The following is a 19845-nucleotide window of genomic DNA, read 5'->3' as shown; positions in this document are numbered from 1 at the left end:
CTACCCACTGCCAATGTGCCACTGCTGAAGATACCACCTCCTGTAGGCTGCGAGCACCCATGCAACAGCCATTGCAGTGGTTCCTTGAGTTGTCCAACTGCCTCCCATCAGCTGCCCAACACCAACAGGGAGCTAGGGCACAGCGGCAGCTCAGAAGAACCAGCTGCAGACCATCAGGATGTGGATGAGCTCCTGGACTATATCAATAGCACTGAACCATAGCCCTTCAATAGCATCAAGGCTGCCAAACGAGCCCAGCACAAGCAGAAAAAAAGGGAGAAGGAAAAGGCTCAGCTACAGGCTATAGAAAAGAACCTTATAGACATCTCAAGGACAATATTTTAATGTTTGCTTTAGGTGGGGAGTGTTATGCCCCACTCACTTATCCAACGTTCTGGATTATCCAACACATTTTTGTAGTCAATGTTTTCAATATATCGTGATATTTTGGTGCTAAATTCATAAATACAGTAATTACTACATAGCATTACTGTGTATTGAACTACTTTTTCTGTCAAATTTGTTGTATAACATGATGCTAACAGGGGGTCACTGTATGGTGATAGTCTGATTGCTTCTTTGCTCTGTGTGTGCACAATCTTGATTTTCGAAGACTTGCAGCTTCAGAAAAAAAAAGAGTAGGGAATGAGAGGGACGTGGGTTTAAAAAGAATTTTCAAAGATACTTGTAATGACTATAAGTCTCATATGTTTTGATTGACCTAAGTTGCAATAGGTCTGTGTTTGAGGAAGGCCTGCGCTTGAGAAAAAATGCTGATGTTTAGGAAAAGAGTTGTTCCAGAGAAAAGAAGTTACTTTCAAATAATAACAATACATCAAGTCAGAAGCAGTTCCCATATGATTTCGAGCATATACTTGCAACAAGTCAGGGTCAGTAACATGAAAGCACCATTGTCTAAAGAATCACATGTTGTTACAGCATGTATGCATGTATTTGTCACATTGCTATGGTCACGCAATAAATAGTTCTTTTGCAGTTTGAAGATCTAACTTTTTTGTGGTGTTTTTCCTCACCCTCTTCACAGAAAAGGGGCCTCCTGCTTTTGACTTTGGATTAAGAGGAGTATTTTTTACATCTTTTACATCTTTGCCCCTTCAGTTTTGGTGCTTAATTTGTAAAATCCTAACCTAATTTGATGTTTAATAGGCTTTTCCTTAATCCCTCCTTATTATCCAACATATTCGCTTATCCAACATTCTGCCGGCCCGTTTATGTTGGATAAGTGAGACTCTACTTTATATGCATCTGCCAGACTATGTTGCTTTGTAATTTGGCCCTCTTGGCTTTCTGTACCCCTAGTTATGATACAATAGCTCCTCCCTTCTCTCTCAGGGCCTGTACTTTGTCTGAAGAGAGAACATGGCTGCTCAGTCTCTGGGAAACTATCATTTTTTCACCTGCTGTAGTGTGATGTTTTACAAGATTTGCCCAGAATAAAGGATCTGGAACCTTGTTTTGCATCTCTGCAGCTGAGTTGACACTATCTGACAAAATTTCTGGTGTAAGTACTGGTCAAATGGGATTACTACAGGCACTCCCACAGCCCCGCACTTGCAGCCAGGTTATTGAGTCAGAATAGGCATCCTAGGAGGTTGTGAGGTACAGTAGAGTCTCACTAATCCAAGCCTCGCTTATCCAAGCCTCTGGATAATCCAAGCCATTTTTGTAGTCAATGTTTTCAATATATCGTGATATTTTGGTGCTAAATTTGTAAATACAGTAATTACAACATAACATTACTGGGTATTGAACTACTTTTTCTGTCAAATTTGTTGTATAACATGAAGTTTTGGTGCTTAATTTGTAAAATCATAACCTAATTTGATGTTTAATAGGCTTTTCCTTAATCCCTCCTTATTATCCAAGTTATTCGCTTATCCAAGCTTCTGCCGGCCCGTTTAGCTTGGATAAGTGAGACTCTACTGTATATGGTAAATGGAAGTAAATGGTTAATTCTTCTTCTTCTTTTACTGCCAAGGAATGGAGGAGAAACATCTGTGCAATTTTGTGTCTCAGATGACAGACTACCTTAGCTGGCATTGGGTATTATGCGACTTGACAGGAGTGTTTTGGGTGTCATTTGTTATTCTACCTCAGGCAGCAAAATGTCTTATGAGGTCATGGATAGGGTTACCAGAGTGAAAACCGAAGACAGTTGCTATATCTATCTTAAGTACCGTGTTTCCCCAAAAATAAGGCAGTGTCTTATATTAATTTTTGCTCCCAAAGATTTTCTAGGTCTTATTTTCAGGGGATGTCTTCTTTTTCCATGAAGAAGAATTCACATTTATTGTTAAACAAAAAATTGAACATTTATTATATACTGTACAGTAGTTGTTATCACAAACCAGCATAACCAGATAAAATGTGAATCCTATCAAGAATTTCTTGTTACTACCAATATTTCCATGTACAACACTCTATGGTACGTACATTTACCAATCCTGCATGCTCTGGTGTTCTGTTCGTAGGGCATGCTTCCAAACAAAAACTTTGCTAGGTCTTACTGTTATGGTTGAGCCTTCGGGCTCTGGTAATGGAAGAAGGGGTCGTAAGACTCCTCGAGAGTCAGACACTCTCGAGGAGCGTGAAAGAAAACGTCTCCGGGATTTGTTTGCAGAGCCGACAGATGAGGACTCATTTGAGGGTTTTTCTCAGGGTTTGGAGGAAGAGATGGTCAGCTCGGAGGAGGATGACATGGAATGGACTCGTGTGAGGGAGGATTTGGGTGTTGGGGAAACAGGCAATGAAAGCGTGGGAGGTGATTGGCGGGTTGCAGGATCAGACCCATGGACTGGTTGGAGGGATGGAGCGGGATCCACAGCTGGGGATGCTGTGGGGCGTAGTCGTAGGTGCTTAAGCTCTGATGAGGATGATGATGTTGGGGCGTCTGGAATTGGGATGGCAGCTGACAGCGATGATGAGCTTGAACTGGGATAAAATGGGGTTTGGGACCAATGTCTAATTGCGTTGGGCAAGGTAATCTGGACGGACGCTTGGGCTTTTGTTTGGGAACTTCCTGAAGACGGGTGTGATTCGCTACTGGATACGTAAGTTTACCAAGGACATTGGGCATCGACGGCGGGAGGAACTGTGTGGGGTTTTTCTCTGTGCAACTTGTGTTTAATCTTGATAGCTTGAACCTCCGTCGTCTTTTTGACGGGCAATACCTACTTACACTGGATTGACGCTGGACTGACTGACTACGATTCCGGATTAACCCTGCTGCTGGCTATCGGTGAGACCTTTGGATTCCTTGACGACCACGCTTGGCTATTGATCTTCTGGACCGGATTGGGACCCTGCTGACTGCCGTTACCCTAGACCTGAATCCTGACTACGACCATGCTTTCGTTCGCTGCTTTACTCCCCTGCTGTTTCTGAGTAGCAGAGAGGAATCTGCTACCAGTCTTTTGTTTACATTCTGACTCCTGTTGATCCTCTTTTGTTTGCATTGTTTGCCAAGCTGAAGTAAGCACTTTGATTTAATCCGGATTACACTGCTGTTTAACCCAGTTTATCCCTTTGAACCATTTAAGCTCAAACTGATCTGTTTTTTGTTATTTATCCCACTGAAGTCAAGTGTTTGCCCTGTTCTTTGTTTCCTACGGGCGTTTTTAGTTCTGTAACCTCAATAAACTGAGTTTTGTTTTACTTGCTGGCGTTCTGTCTCTGACACTTACTTTCGTGGGAGGCCTTATATTTAGCAATTCAGCAAAACCTCTACTAGGTCTTATTTTCTAGGGATGTCTTATTTTGGGGGAAACAGGGTAACTGCATAGCCGGGAACATTTCAGCAAATGTTACTTGTTACCTGGTTGTATGACAAGCAACACATGACAAAATTCCCTCTTCTATACATGGGGGCCCCTGGTGGCACAGTGTGTTAAAGCGCTGAGCTGTTGAACTTGCGGACCAAAAGGTCCTAGGTTCAAATCCCGGGAGCAGAGTGAATGCCCGCTGTTAGCCCCAGCTCCTGCCAACCTACCAGTTCAAAAACATGCCAATGTAGTAGATCAATAGGTACCTCTCCGGTGGGAAGGTAACGGCGCTCCATGCAGTCATGCTGGCCGCATGACCTTGGAGGTGTCTATCGACAACACTGGCTCTTCGGCTTAGAAATGGAGATGAGCACCAACCCCCAGAGTCGGTCACGACTGAACGTAACGTCACGGGAAACCTTTACCTTTACCTATACATCCATGGTTGTGTTGAAGGAATTTCAGCATGTATCACATGTTACCTGTTTGCTTAACAAGTAACATCTGCTGAGATTCCCTCTTCTGCACAACTATTATAGGTATAAAAGCTATTTTTAGTGCTTAACTTGGCGACAATATGGACATCTGTTTCCTCTCTGGTGGTTGCCGTTTGCCTGCTTCAAGTCATTTCTGTTTTATGGCAATCCTAAAGTTAACCTATCATAATGTTTTCTTGACCATATTGGTTCAAAAAATGTTCAGTTGTCTTCCTCTGAAGCTGAGAGAGTATGACTTGCCCAAGGTCATCCAGTGGGTTACCATGGCCAAGCAGAGATGGGAATCCAGACCTCCAAAGCTCAGATATCTACTGGATTTAAATGTCTGTGCTTCGCCTGAGTAATAGTAACATTTTTGCTTTCTTGGATTTGGATCCTTGTACACACTACACATTTATAAAGCTTTGATTCTGCTTTAACTGCCATAATTTAATCCAAGAAGACCCTGAGGTGGGCAATTTAGGGCATGGCATATACAGGTAGGTCCCAGGTTTAGAACAAGATAGGTTCTGAAAGTTTGTTCTTAAGATGAATTTGTATGTAAGACAGAACAAGTACATTTTAAGTGTAAATCCAGCCAAAATTATTACTTTTTCGTTGTGGAAAGCATAGGGAAGGCTTAACAACCCTATGGTGTTTGCTTTGCCTTCTGTACCCCTCCCTGTTCAGACAATTTGACCTCACTTTCTGTCCCTGTGAGACTTGGATTTTGAAAAATTGGCTTGTTGTGGAAGCAAGGATTGTTGAAAAAGCTTCAGTGGATACACCTTTTTCCCCATGATAAGTCTTTCAGGAATGTATTTCCTTTCCTAAGGCTAGATTTCTCTCACTTCGAGTTGTCTCACTCCCATTCTTAAGTTGTTTGTAAGTCAGATGTTTGTAACTCGGGGGTTTCCTGTATATTTTTTATCTAGAGAGCATTAATGACTCTGACCAAACTACAAACCCAGGATTGCTTAGGATGCAGCCAAGGCAACCGGCATCACAGTATTATAACTGTGCAGTTTGCAAGGGCTCTTACTGCACAGTTGTTATAGCCAACTTCCCCTTAAATAATAATAATAATAATAATAATAATAATAATAATAATAATAATAAAACTTTATTTATACCCCGCCACCATCTCCCCAATGGGGACTCGGGGCGGCTTAAAGCACTGTTTCCCAACCTTCGGTCCTCCAAGTGTTTTGGACTTCAGATCCCACAGTTCTTTACAGCTGGTAAGTTGGCTGGGATTTCTGGGAGCTGAAGTCCAAAACACCTCAAGGAGCATAGTTTGAGAACCACTGCCTTAGAGGAAAGGGCAGAATACAATATTTAAGAAATAGGAGATATGCCAATTTATTGTCACTTAACATTTTTACCTGTTTGATGTTAGTATTTATTTGATGTAGAGCCAGTAATACAAATCCAGTTCACTGTGATGGTAACAAATAGAGGTGGCTATGGATTTGTTGTTGTGTGCCTGTAAGTTATTTTTGACATATCCCAATCCTAACACAGGATTTTGTTGGCAAGATTTGTCTAGTAGGTTTCTTTTTGTTTTTCTTTGAAAGTGAAAAGGTGTGACTTTCACAAGGAAACCCAGTTGGTTTTCATGGCAAAGCAGAAATTCAAAGCTTGGCCTCCAGAATTGTAGTCTCAGGGCCCTTCCACACAGTCATATAACCCAGAATATCAAGGCAGAAAATCCCACAATATCTGCTTTGAACTGGGTTATCTGAGTCCACACTGCCATATATCCCTTTGTCAGCATCACAAGTGACCAGGACATTCGTGGTCATCGGCAGATGCCTCTGGTGATGATTTTTTGGTCTTTTTGTTGAATTATGCAAAGGCATCCAGTGATGGCCATGCCATCTCCAGAACTTTATAGCCAGCTGCCATGGTGACAAGTGACAATGTCTGGCAGGACTGAAATGGGTTTGGGTCAACTGGGCAGTCTGATGTACAAATCGACACCCCGCAACCCCACCAGTATTCAAATTTGGGCGTATCGGGTATTTGTGCCAAATTTGGTCCAGTGAATGAAAATACATCCTGCATATCAGATATTTACATTACGATTCATAACAGTAGCAAAATTACATTTATGAAGTAGCAACATGAGGAACCGTATTAAGGGGTTTCGGCATGAGCAAGGTTGAGAACCACTGATCTACACAGAGAGGCAATGATTTTGTTTCAATCCCCTGAAGATTTTTATAGATTTCCATACTTAACATTTCATAAATCTGCTCTTGGATCCTCATCACAGTAAACATAGGCACCCTTTTAACATTTTCTGAGAAAAAGAAGAAATTGTTGAATTGATAGCACTGGAATAATCTGTGATATGTTTCATCTTGAATATCTTTAAAGGTAGATTTGTTGCCGTGGTTCTCAGCCTGTGGGTTCCCAGATATTTTGGTCTTCAACTCCCAGAAATCCAAACAGCTAGTAAACTGAATAGGATTTCTCAGAGTTTTAGGCCAAAACACCTGGGGTCCCACAAATTGAGAACCACTAGTTTATTGAGATGATCTTTATGTCTCGGCTCCTAGGCAAAAATCAACATTTGATTCATATGTTTAATTTCTCTCCTTCTGGAGTCAAGTGGGGAAATTGTTGTCACTCAGACCCCGGCCTCTTTACAGAAAAATCTGGGGGCATTCAGTGCAAAGCTTCATTGTGTTCTGACATGAACTTCTACCAGCTGATACCAGGACAAAAACCTAAGCTACTGATTGATGGAGCTACCAGCTGTTTTGAGGGGACCCCAGATCACTTTAGTGGCCAAGGAAGTGGCACTGACTTCACCTTCACTATCAATGGTGAGGATGAAGGCGAGTATTACTGTGGGCAACACTACAGCAAATAGTTCCCCTGCCCCTGTAACATCCATGCAATATCCAGCAACCATGGTTCCTGTGACAAAACATGTTGCTTGCACAAGGATCGGGTAGTCATGTTGCCTACTCCTTGCAGCAGGGGGACGGCCGCTTTTTCGTACACAGACAGATCAGCTGGCATCCAAGAAGGCACTAGAAGTTTAATGTGCTGTAGAAGGCTTTCATGGTCAGAATCACGGGGTTGCTGTGAGTTTTTCGGGCTGCATGGCCATATTCCAGTAATATTCTTTCCTGACATTTCACCCACATCTGTGGCAGGCTTCTTCAGAGATTCTGTTGGCAATGATGCAAGTGGAGTGTATATATCTGTGGAATGTTCAGGGTGGGAGAAAAAACCCTTGTCTGTTAAACAAGTGTGAATGTTACAAATTAGCAATCTTGAATAGCATTGTGTAGCCATGAACCTGTAAAGTCAATCAGTGAGAGTATCTGCATAGGGTAGCCTGGGCTTTGTTTCCTGGAGGGATCCTCTGTTTGGGAGGTATTAACTGGCACTTGATGGTTTGCTGTCTAGAGTTCTCCTGTTTCTGAGTGGTGTTCTTTATTTACTGTCTTGATTCTGGTGGTTTTTTTAAATACTGGTAACCAGATTTTGTTCTGGTGCTTGTGGAGTTCAATGGCTTCTCTGTGTAGTCTGACATAATTGCTGTCGGAGTGGTCTAAAATTTGTGTGTTCTGAAATAATATTCTGTGTCCAGGTTGGTTCCTCAAGCACTCCGCTATAGCTGACTTCTCTGGTTGTTGAATTAGTCTGTAATGCCTTTCGTGTTCTTTGATTTGTGTCTGAGAGCTTCGTTTGATGTTCCTGTGTCCACAGCAGCATAGTATACGGTAGACTCTTGTAGTGTTGTTGTATGTTTTCCAGGCTATATGGCCATGTTCCAGAAGTATTCTCTCCTGACATTTCACCCACATCTATGGCAGGCATCCTCACAGCCTGCTATAGATGTGGGCGAAATGTCAGGAGAGAATACTTCTGGAACATGGTCATATAGCCTGGAAAACATACAACAACCCTGTGATCCCGGCCATGAAAGCCTTCGACAACACAATGACTCCTGTAGTGGTTACAGGATCCCTCTTATCCTTTGTTGAACGTAGCATTTGTTAAATTTTCTTCATGGATCTGTAGATTGTTTGGAGATTGTGTTCCTTCATCAGCTTCCCTATGTGATCTGTGGTTCCCTTGATGTATGGTAAGAATGCTTTTCTTTTAGGTGGATCTTTATCTTTGTTCTCATGGCTTTTCATGTTCTTGCAGCTCTTCTAATGTCTAAATACCCATTAGCCTCTAGAGCACAGTTTAGGTGGTTCAGTTCACATTGGAGCGAGTGGGGTTCGCAGATCCAGTTTTTCTTCTCCATGGCTCCAAATGGTGAAGATGTCATCCACATATTGGAACCATACAAGGGGCTTTTTGGTGCTGTTTCCAGGGCTTTTTTCTCAAAGAGTTCCATGTAAAACTTTCTATGACACAGTTAAGAGATCTCCGCGTGGCTACTCAGTCTTTCTATTCAAATTATTCATTGTCCCACTGGGAGTAGCTCATGGCGAGGCAGTGTTGAAACAGGGCTGTGATGTCTTCTGGGAAATTCCAAATAATGAGTGTTGGTTTTTCTGGTGATTTGGTTGGTTGGTCCTGTTTAAGTTTTTTGTATGTTGTGGGATCCAGGAGTAGTCTGATTTTTGTGTGTGTGTGTTGTTCTGTTTTCATGATTACTGTGGCATTCCCCTTGAGTGCTGGAAGAATGATGATTTCTGGATCTGAACTGAGGTTTTTGATGGCTTTTCTTTCTTTTCTTGTTATGTTGCTGAAGGGGCATTTTGCTTCCTCAGGATCCTTGCTGTTACCCTCTAACTTCTGCCGCTTCTTCCTCAGGGGACAGTCAATCACTGATTCAAGTTTGGCAATGATGTTTTCTACTGGATCGTGCTGGTGGTAACAGCAAAATTGCCTTCTTTTGCTAAGATGGATTCATCGCTGCCTGAGAGTTGCCTATCGTTCAGATTGATCATGTTCCACAAATTATCCCATTCAGATTAAATTTGGCAAACGGTAAGGCTGGAGCACTGGTCGGGGAGGAGGGCAAGGTGAAAGCATTTTTGCGGGAGGAGGACGCGGACCTGCAGGGGAATGATCCTGGCTGGGCTCCACTGGTCTGCACTGTTAGGCAACTCAGGGAGAAAGGACTGCTGTCTCTTGACTTCAATCTCTTCGACATTTGCCAGCCGGCGCACACATCCAAGCCGGATATCCTTCTTGATGGGATGCTGTTCTTGCTGCTCTTCCTTGCAGATCTTTCCAAGGCCGTGAGGCTTCCTGGGTAAGACAGGGGTTCCTGTTTTGGTCTTTGCATCTCCCTTTCCTCCCGCTGCTTTTTCACCTTTGCCCTCAGGATTTCCGCTTGGGCTGCTTTTTGTGCCCCCAGTTCCCACAAGGGAACCTGCTCGGCCGCTAATTCTGGATGGGTGGCACTGGCTACTTGACGGGGACTTCCTCGGAGTCAGGGGGCCTTAAGTAAATGACCCTGATCTCCGGAAGCCGCCGGCCAGTACTCAGCATGTCAAATGTCTCCATTACGTTTCAACCCCTCCCAAAAAACAAAACTCAAAACAAAAACAAACAAAATCAAAACAATAACAAAACAAACAAAAAACAACCAAATAATAAATAATATAAAGAAAATACTGCAAATAAAATAAACAAAATAAAAAAATACAAACCAATAAATAAAAGTAATAAAATAAAATAAATGTATACTATATTTCAGAAACAAAGCTAAATAATGAAGATTCTAACAAATACTACAAATAAATTTACTACCAAACACCAACTTAATAATAGGAATAAGAATAACAAACACTATGAAGAAATATATTCAAAAAACAACACACTCAATAACAAAAACAATTAACAAACAGTCTAAAAAAGATACAAACAAACTAATTATAAAAACAAATATCAAATACTACTAATACTAATACTACTACAAAAAGCAAACCAATAAACAAAAACTGAACACAAATACCTGGAAGCACAATAGGAGGCAAGGACAGAGGCTAAGGGCAGGCAGGGTAGGGCAGCGATGAGGCAGATGGAGTAAAGAGGAAGCACTGAAGAGGCTGAGAGGCAGCAGCAGTCCAGTCACCTGGGGAGACATTGTGACATCAGAGGGAGGCAGGGGAGGGAGGGGAGACATTGTGACATCGGAGGGAGGTGGGAGGGAGGCAGGGGGAGACATTGTGACATCAGAGGGGGAGGGAGGGGTCTGCTGGCAGGGGTTCTTGGGGAGATGACTTGGGCATGTATAGAGGGTTGTTTTTTAACAAGTATATTACTATTTCTCTAAGCATTTGCATTTTGGAAGGACCAAGGCTTTTGTGGCTGCCACAAACTATGTTGAATTGGTTGAGACTTAATGAAATATTCACTGAAAAACTATAGCAAAATGTGCTGCAGGATGTCCCACAAAAACATCATTTTTGCAGTTTAATAAGCTTTTTACATGTTTTATGATAGAAGTGATTAGGAAATGACATAACTCAGGAAAAAAAGTTGTGTTACATCTAAAGAGCAGTACTGTCCAAAAAAGTAACTTCTTCAAGCTGTTCCTTCTTGAAGTTATATTAGGTTTCCTGATACAGAAAGTAGTTTGCAATGTAAAGTGTGATAGCTGTACATTCCAATAAATGTTACTAATAAAAAAAAAAGACTCATTGCCATACCAGCATCTCTGTAGTCAATAGTAGTAAGTAAGTAAGTAAAAGTTTATTTGTATACCGCCCTCTCTCCCAAAAGGGACTCAGGGCGGTTTCCAATATAAAATCAGCATAAAACATTGTACAATAAAACACTGAAAACACTATAAAACGCTATAAGAATTAAAAACAAAAACAAAACATAACGATTGACTAAAACAATCACATAAGCAGAAGGAATATAATCACTCAAATTACATGGATCTGCAAAGAAAAAAGACCACTGGGATGGAGGAGAGGATGGCCTGGAGGGACCACTAGAACTAAAATACAATGTTATATTCTAAAATGCTTTGGGGCAGAGGAATAAAGTGCAGTGTTTCAAATCAAAGAGAAGGCCTGTGCCTTTGAATAGGAAAAATCCATAACGCTCCAAGGGATATCTGTAAATTTACAAGACTCCATCTGGCCCCAATAAAAGCTTATAATCAAAAGCATAAAAATCCCAGCTAGTCATATAAATAACCATTACACTGCACCTCTATGAATCCTCTCTCTGTTAGGGATTAACTTTATAAAGCTTTATAGTTATGAAAAGGGTGAGTATGAGACACATGATGAGTATGAAAGACTCATTATTATGGAATCATTGAAAACCATAGGTTTTGAAATTAAGCACAAAGAGGCCTACTCTTTGGGGAAATCAAATAAAATAATTTAATCAGTAAGCATAATGGTTGTGTAGCCTGTTTTAGAGGTCCAAAATGTTCCCCCAGTTAATGTTTTTATTTCTTTGAAACTACCTTGTCCCTCCCTCTCCATTCAAACTATATTTTCCACATAAACTATGAATGCACTTCCAGCAAAGGATGGATGTAGAATTTCCAAATAGGTGCTTAGCAGCAGCAGCAACATGCTTGGAGAAGACCTCTTGACCATAGAGGGTGTACTTCCGACATGATTGACACCTGGGCGACCCAAAGGGAAGCCCAGCAAGAGTGCAGCTGATGTCACGTCACCGGTCCCTCCCGTCACTCCTCGAGGAAGGGAAGGTGGTAGAGCCGCCTCATCCGGCTTCTCTTCCCTTCCTGGCTGAACACTCTGAGCCAAGCGGCAATGGCCAGGCCTCGGCACTGAATCGGGATGTGGGGAGGAATGCTCAGCTGGCCCAGGCAGGGACAGCCATCCTGGTTCAGCGCCAAGGCCTGGCTGTTGCCGCTGAGCTCAGAGCGCTCTGCTGGGAAGGGAAGGGGGGAGGAGGCGGAGCTGCCTGAATGACTGGCAGCCCCTGGCTGTCTATCATTCAGGTTGCACCGCCCCCTCCCTTTCTTTCCCAGCGGAGCACTCTGAGCCCAGCGGTGACTATGAGGCCTTGGTGCTGAACTGGGATGGCTGTCCCTGCCTGGGCCAGCTGCGCAACCCTCCCCCCCCCCCCCCCCCGCATCCCCATTCAGCACCCGTCACCGCTTGGCTCAGAGCACTCAGCTGGGAAGAGAAGGGGGTGGAGCCACCTGAATGACGGACAGCCAGGGGCAGCCTGTCATTCAGGCAGCTCCTTCCCTTCCCAGCTGAGTACTCTGAGCCGACCTCCGAGGGCCAGGCTTTGGCTCTGAACCGGGATGCGGGGAGGTGCCCTCACAACCCTCCCTAGGTGCCTCAATGGCGTCCCTAGCAGATTTTGCGCCACCCGTAGTTGCTTACCTGGCTTATAGCTTCAGCCGCCCCTGTGCTCCAACCAGCCAGAACCCAACTGGCAAACACCACCCAGAGGATCTTTTCATCGGCTGCCCCAAAACTGCGCAACGACCTGCTGGAAGAACTCCAACAGCTAAATGAACTGTCAGAATTTTAAAACCATGTAAAGACTTATCTCTTCCGGCAAGCCTACCCAGTCTTTAAGCATGAATGTTAAATGTGTGTCCTTTGTTTAATCTGATTTTAATATGTATTTTAGAGATACGTTTTGGTATAAAGTTTTTTTAAAAGAGGTACATTTTAATATGTATATTTGTGTCGTTTCTGCAGTGTTTATGTGTTTTAATTGTTCTGTAACCCGCCTCAAGCCATGAGGAGGGGCAGGTAAGAAATAAAATTATTATTAGTGCCAACCTCTTTCAGCATGTAAAATGAACTCAGCTCCTGCTATTATAGGAAAGAGAAATTTCAATTCAGCTTCATCACATCATGATACAATTTCTAAATCTTTTATTTAGTGACTTTCCCCCCTAAAGTGCACAAGAAACAATTTCATCTTAACACTCCAAACCCTACTGGGGACCTGTCAAAAAATATTCCTCCAAAGTTAATGTTTTCTGAGAGGAAAACCTTTATTAGCCTGGCCAGGAGCCTTCTCCCAATGCCAATGGTCAAGAGTTTCTTTTCCCCCTCTAGAAGTGCCAAAGGGGAGGACACAGTCCTATCCTAGCAGCTGTTGCAGTTGTTATATGCCTTCAAATCCATTCTGATTTGGAGCAAACCTACTGCAGGTTTTTCTTGGCATGATTTATCCACAGGGGATTTGCTTCCTTGTAAGGTTGAAAGTGACTTGCCAAAGGTCACCCAGTGGGTTTCCACGGCTGGATGAAGACTTTAATGCTGGTATCCTGGAGCCCTAGTCCAACTCTTAAACCTCTACACCACATTTGATGTCACAGCAGCTGCTAGTTGCACTTTAAGAAAACAACATGAAATAAAAATACACACTTAAATGCACATCTTAGTCATACAGCAACATTGGGTAATTCACAAATGATGTGGAGTCATCGCCTCTGAAATAAGTAGCTTTGCATCATTCCATCTCTCTTTCTCTGCATTGAATGCTTAAGTATCAATGTCTTAGCATATACATTCTACTCTGTGTATGTATGCGTATGTAAATTTCTATATCTGTACATATGTGTGTGTATGTGTATACACACACAAACACATTACATTGTACATTTTTAGCAAAGTTGCTTGTTTTTTGTTATTTTTTTTACCTGTAACAATGATGGCACCACAAGATGGTAAAAACCACTATTAGCAGCTCTTTTAGTGTCATGTGCCTTTTGAGTCATTTCTCACTGGGTTGCTGCTTAAAAGCCTCCAAAGAAGGAGACTCCACCACAGCCCGGGGGAGAGAGTTCCACTGCTGAACAGCTCTCACAGTTAGGATGTTCTTCCGAATGTTCAGGTGGAATCTCCTTTCCTGTAGTTTGAAGCCCTTGTTCTGCATCCTAGTCTCCAGGGCAGCAGAAAACAAGCTTGCTCCCTCCTCCCTATGACTTTCCCTCACATATTTGTACATGGCTATCATGTCTCATCTCAGCCTTCTCTTCTGCAGGCTAAACATGCCCAGTTCTTTAAGCCGCTCCTCGTAGGGCTTGTTCTCCAGACCCTTAATCATTTTAGTCACCCTCCTCTGGACACATTCCAGCTTGTCAACATCTCCCTTCAATTACGGTGTCCAGAATTGGACACTGTATTTCAGGTGTGGTCTGACCAAGACAGAATACAGGGGGAGCATAACTTCCCAGGATCTAGACACTATACTCCTATTGCTGCAGGCCAAAATCCTGTTAGCTTTTTTAGCAGCCGCATCACATTGTTGGCTATTGTCCACGAGGACTCCAAGATCTTTTTTGGTAGGCATCTTCAAGGTTGTGAGGTTTGTCTGAAACTAAGCAAGGGAGATTTATATATTTGTGGAAAGTCCAGGGTGGGAGAAAGAACTCTTGTCTGCTTGAGGCAAGTGTGGATGTTGAAATTAATTACCTTGATTAGCACTGAAAAGCCTTTCAGCTTCAAGGTCTAGCAGATGCCTGCCTGGGGGGAATCCTTTATTGGGAAGTGTTAGCTGGCCCTGATTGTTTCGTGTCTGGAGTTCCCGTTTTCACTTCCCAACAAAGGATTCCTCCAGACAAGAATCAGCCAGGCTTTGAAGTTGAAAGGCCACTCAATGCTAATCAAGGTGATTAATTGCAACATTCACACTTGCCTCCAACAGACAAGAGTTCTTTCTCCCACCCTGGACATTCCACAGATATATAAACCTCACTGAATTAGTTTCCAGCAAACCTCACAACCTCTAAAAATGCCTGCCATAGATGTGGGCGTAACTTCAGGAGAGAATGCTTCTCGAACATGGCCATACAGCGCGGAAAACCCACAGCAACCCAAATATAAAGCTCTTTATCTCTTTTCCTGAAGACTGAAGTCTAGTAGGATCCTCCCCTGCGAAGTGAAGGAGAAACGGGAGAGGCAGGGAGCGGGGACTCTAACTTGTCCTTCGCGCATGCGCACTCTCCGTCGCCCGGCATTTCAGAGCGGAAGTGACCCGCTTTGAGAGGGCTGTCAACGTCGCTTCCGGTGCGCCGCCTCTCCACCGGCGCCGGAGGTTGGCTCCGTCTTTTCTGCCCGCGGTTGTTGCCAGGATGAGCTACGAGCAGCGCCGGGGCTGGAGCCGAGGGGGCGGGCCTTCCTCCTCCGCCTCGTCCTCCTCCTCTGGCGGAGGCGGGAGAGGCGGAGGCCGGGGCCGGCCCCCTCCTCACTTGAAGGGCCGCGAGATCGGCCTGTGGTACGCGCGAAGGCAGGGCGCGAAGAGCAAGGAGGCCGAGAGGCAGCAGGTAAAGGGCCTGGCTTCTTCTCTCTCCCCCCTTTCTCTCAGAGAGACGCGTGTTTATGTCGGAATACACCCTGAAAGATAACTAGAGGCGGCCTGACTCAGAGCTGCTGGATATTAGTCTCCTGGCCTCAAGCCCGTAGCCAAGGGGGCGTTTCGGCGTTTACACCCCCCCCCCCCCACATGTGTTGTCGAAGGCTTTAATGGCAGGGTTGTTGTGAGGATGCCTGCCATAGATGTGGGCAAAATGCCAGGAGAGAATACTTCTGGAACACGGCCATACAGCCCGGAAAACTCACAACCACCCCCCAAATGTTTCATGTAAAAAAAATCCTGGTTTGCTCATATGAATTTTAACTGGTTAACCAAATCCCCATGCCAAATATATGAGAAGCAAAAATTAGAGTCCCTCCAGAACCACAAGCATTATCTCAACCAATAACTTCACTGGAGCAAATTATGCACCACCTGACTTCCGCCGGGAAGTAGCAGCCAGCAATGATAGGACCAAGGCAGTGACATCTCCAGCCCATCCCTTGTTCAGATATTAGCCAGCATGGCAACGCCTTAAATCATGAAAGATCTACTGAGTTTTCTAAGATCTACTGAGAAACTCACTCTCAGGAACACCTCAGCAAGCGAGAGTCCCAAAAGTGGCAGGCACACAGAAGACTGGGCGACTTGGAAGGCACTGAACAAACCGTGCTCTGGCACCCCACAACATGCGAGTGTGGGGAAGAGCATACCACAGACCACCTATTACAATGCAGTCTGAGCCCTGCCACATGCAGTATGGAGGACCTTCTTACAGCAACACCAGAGGCACTCCCAAGTGACCAGCTACTGGTCAAAGGACATTTAGTTAAATGCCAAGTTTTTTTAAACTATGTTTTCAAATACATTACAACTTGTACCCTTGGTTCGCTTCTGACAAGATAAAATAAAAAGATAAATCAAATTTTGATTAATCAAACTATCATTACCTACCTTTTCACCAATTTACATTGCAATAGCAGCCATAGCTGACATAGTGGAAGCAACTAATAATAATAATAACAATAATACTTCATTTATATCCCGCCACCATCTCCCAGAGGGACTCGGGGCGGCTCACAAAGCACTCAAGGTGTGACACAAAATACAACAAGTGCAAAACAAAACATAGGCAATAAACAGTCAACACAACATCATAAATTCAGTTAAAAATAATAAAATCTAGCAATTATTGTAGATAAAACAGACTAAGTTGGTCTACCTCAGTGGTTCTGAACCTGTGGGTCCCCAGATGTTTCGGCCTTCAACTCCCAGGAATCCTAACAGCTGGTAAACTGGCTGGGATTTCTGGGAGTTGTAGGCCAAAACACCTGGGGACCCACAGGTTGAGAACCATTGATCTAATCCAAGCCCAGCCAAAGAGACAATGGAATAGGAGCAAAGAGAGGAATTGTGTCATTGGGCTTTATATGAACAAGACTGTTTCTGACAACCAAGTGAAAATTCAATAAGTGCTAAATCCATAGACTCCATTGTCAGGATATGTATTTCCTGTGGATAAGAAGAGGCATCTAAGTTTTCAACCCAAATGGTTCAACAGATTTCCCTGGTTAGCCTACTCATTTCATGTACAAGGTGCACTCTGTAAGTACAATGTGGTGTTTGGAGTAGAAGTTGAGAGGTAAAGGTAATCATCAGAAGCTTGGTACATTGCTTGCTAATCAATTTGTTCAGTGGGAAAATACAATAGAAGTTTTTGCCAGATACCAAAAGAAAAAACAGTGCCATCAGAACAACTTGTGCTTGGTTGAAAACTTCTTGCTAATTCACAGTGGAAATGATAAAGGAAAGAAGAAAGCAGAAGAAAACAGAAAGAAACTTTTGCCAGTTGCGGAAACTATTGCCCTTTGTGGCCAAAAAGAACTGATTTGAAGAGGGAGCAATTATTCAGGACCTATTAGCTATGAAAGACCTTTGCACAATGATGGTAATTTCAGGGCCTTGTTACTCAAGATACACTGGCCTGAAAAGTCATCTTGGGGGCAGGGGGAGGTTTCAATCCCTTCCAAAAAAAATTCTGGCTACAGGTCTGCCTGGCTTGCTCTACTTCAGAGAGCTTGATAAGGGGAATGTGACTCTATTAACTCCCCTGGACCTCTCAGCAGCTTTCAATACCATTGATCGTGTTATCCTTCTGGGAAGCTAGGAGGCACTGTTCTACAGTGGTTCTGGTCCTTCCTCGTGGATCAGTCACAGAAGGAGGTATTGGGGGGAGTCCTTCCCAACTTCATGGCTTGTTTGTTGTGGGGTTCCACAGGGCTCATCTTGATCCTCGATGTTATTCAACATCTACCTGAAACTGCTGGAAGTGATCATCTGGAGGTTTGGAGTTTGGTATCATCTGTATGCAGATGATGCTCTACTCTACTACTCCTTTTCACCTGACCCCAAGGAAGCAGTCCTGCCCTTGAACCATTGTCTGAAGGCAGTGATTTACTGCATGAGGATGGACAAGTTTAAGCTCAATCCAGACAAGACAGAACTATTACTGGTGTCATGGAAGGGACTGGGGAAGGGCATTTAAACTGGTCGGGATTAGACTCCCCCTGAAATCCCAGGTGTGCTGTCTGGGCATCATCCTAGACTCTGCTTTAAACCTGGAAGCCTGGTTGGCAGCAGTGACTAAGTTGACCTTTACACAGTTAAAGTTTGTGCGCCAACTGCGCCTGTTCTGGAGACATCGGACCTGGCCTCAGTCCTGCATGTGTTGGTTATATCCAGATTGATCCATAGAAACATGTCCTATGGAGGTCTGCCCTTGAAAAGCATCCGGAAATTACAGTTCGTCCAAAGCGTGGCGCCCAGGCTTCTGACAGGTGCTAACTTCAGGGAGTGTTCTATGCCTATCCTGAAGCAGCTCCATTGGTTGGTTGTTCGGTTCCAGGCTCAATTCAAGGTGCTGGTCGTCACCTATAAAACTCTATATGGCTTCGGTCCAGCCTACCTGGAGCACCGTGTCCTCCAATACACCCCAGGGCATAAACTTAGATCTAACAGGGAAACACGAATTGCCATGCAAGCCCCCACCAGTATGTACTTACGCTTAATGAGAGAAGGCTCCTTCTAAGGTGCTGCTCCAGCACTCATAAACTCCTTCCCTGAGGAATTAAAAGTTGTTCTATCCCTTCTCAGCTTTAGGAAGAGAGTCAAGACCTTTCTGTTTAATAAGGCTTTTAACTGAAGTATGGGAGGATATCGGGGATGTTAATATTGGTACATAGGGGCATATACAGGGAGGAGGCTAATACTTTTATCTTATTGATTGATTTTTTATAATGGTTTTACCTTTTTATGTATTTCTGTTTGATGAATTTTATATGCCAGTATGCTGTAAGCCACCTTGGGTCCGCATTGCAGAGAAAGGAGGGATAGAAGTACCCTAAATAAATAAATACTCCCACTTCCTAATTGACAGCCGTGATGCTCCAGCTCTGGTTTTCCAAGTCTTTAGCACAGGCATAGGCAAACTTGGGCCCATACCTGTGCTAACTACTGCTATTAGGAATTGTGGGAGTTAAAGTCCAAAACACCCAGTGGGCCCAAGTTTGCCCATGCCTTTTTTGCCACTTCAGTTCCCAGGAAGCCCAGCGATATATATATGAAATATATAAAACAGGCATTAAAAACCCCAAACATTTACTGATAAAAAATTGGCATTGACAAAGCTTGCTAAACAAGTGGGTTTCCCTTTTTATAAAGTACAGCTGAAGCTTCTGCAGAGTCCACTATAAACAGATCTGTGTAAATGTCTGAAACGACCAATAGATCAGAGCTTTCCCAACTTTTTTTGCATTGGTGATTTTAGATATGAATAATTTTGCAACATGGTAATTGATATTTAATAGAAAATAATTTATTTTTTATTTATTTAGGATATTTCTAAATTCGGACTTCAGCTTACAATAACTGGCAGCTAATAATAATAATAATAATAATAATAATAATAATAATAAACTTTATATCCCGCCCCATCTCCCCATGGGGACTCAAGGCGGCTAACAAACATACAAAGGCAAACATTCAATGCCTTCAAAGTGCATACATAAATTAATAAAATATATAAAACAATGTAACATTCAATAATAACTACAACTTAGGATATGATACAATATATAATACTAACTAGCTGTGCCCGGCCACGCGTTGCTGTGGCGTTGTCTGGTGGTGTTGGTTAGTCTACATTAGGTTGTATTTATGCTGTGAGCTCCACCTTCTTTATACTCACATTAGTAGTAGTATTTGAAGTCTGTTACCTTCTTCAATTTTTGTGTTGATTGATAATTGTTTGAGATCCCTGTTGTCTTTGGTTTGTTGTTAGTTGT

At 43.3% G+C, this 19845-nt stretch overlaps 1 protein-coding gene and 1 long non-coding RNA gene across 2 annotated transcripts in view; both read left to right on the top strand.

The window, feature by feature from the left end:
* Window positions 1-813: 813 nt before the first annotated feature.
* Window positions 814-3675, top strand: LOC134297872 (uncharacterized). The gene is made up of 2 exons (XR_010004772.1): window positions 814-1522; window positions 3158-3675. It is a non-coding gene; the product is annotated as an uncharacterized LOC134297872 (long non-coding RNA).
* Window positions 3676-15203: 11528 nt separating this feature from the next.
* The window catches only part of dhx36 (DEAH-box helicase 36), a 42236-nt gene continuing 37594 nt past the window's right edge, over window positions 15204-19845 (top strand). Inside the window, exon 1 of the mRNA XM_062976683.1 lies at window positions 15204-15473. Within this exon, the coding sequence (XP_062832753.1) occupies window positions 15282-15473 (192 nt within the window). The 5' untranslated portion in view covers window positions 15204-15281. The remainder of the gene's footprint in view (window positions 15474-19845) is intronic.

The sequence above is a fragment of the Anolis carolinensis genome, chromosome 3, assembly GCF_035594765.1.
Source record: "Anolis carolinensis isolate JA03-04 chromosome 3, rAnoCar3.1.pri, whole genome shotgun sequence".
NCBI lineage: Eukaryota > Metazoa > Chordata > Lepidosauria > Squamata > Dactyloidae > Anolis > Anolis carolinensis.
Note: the sequence above shows the minus strand (reverse complement) of the source record. Positions and strands in the feature narration are given on the sequence as shown.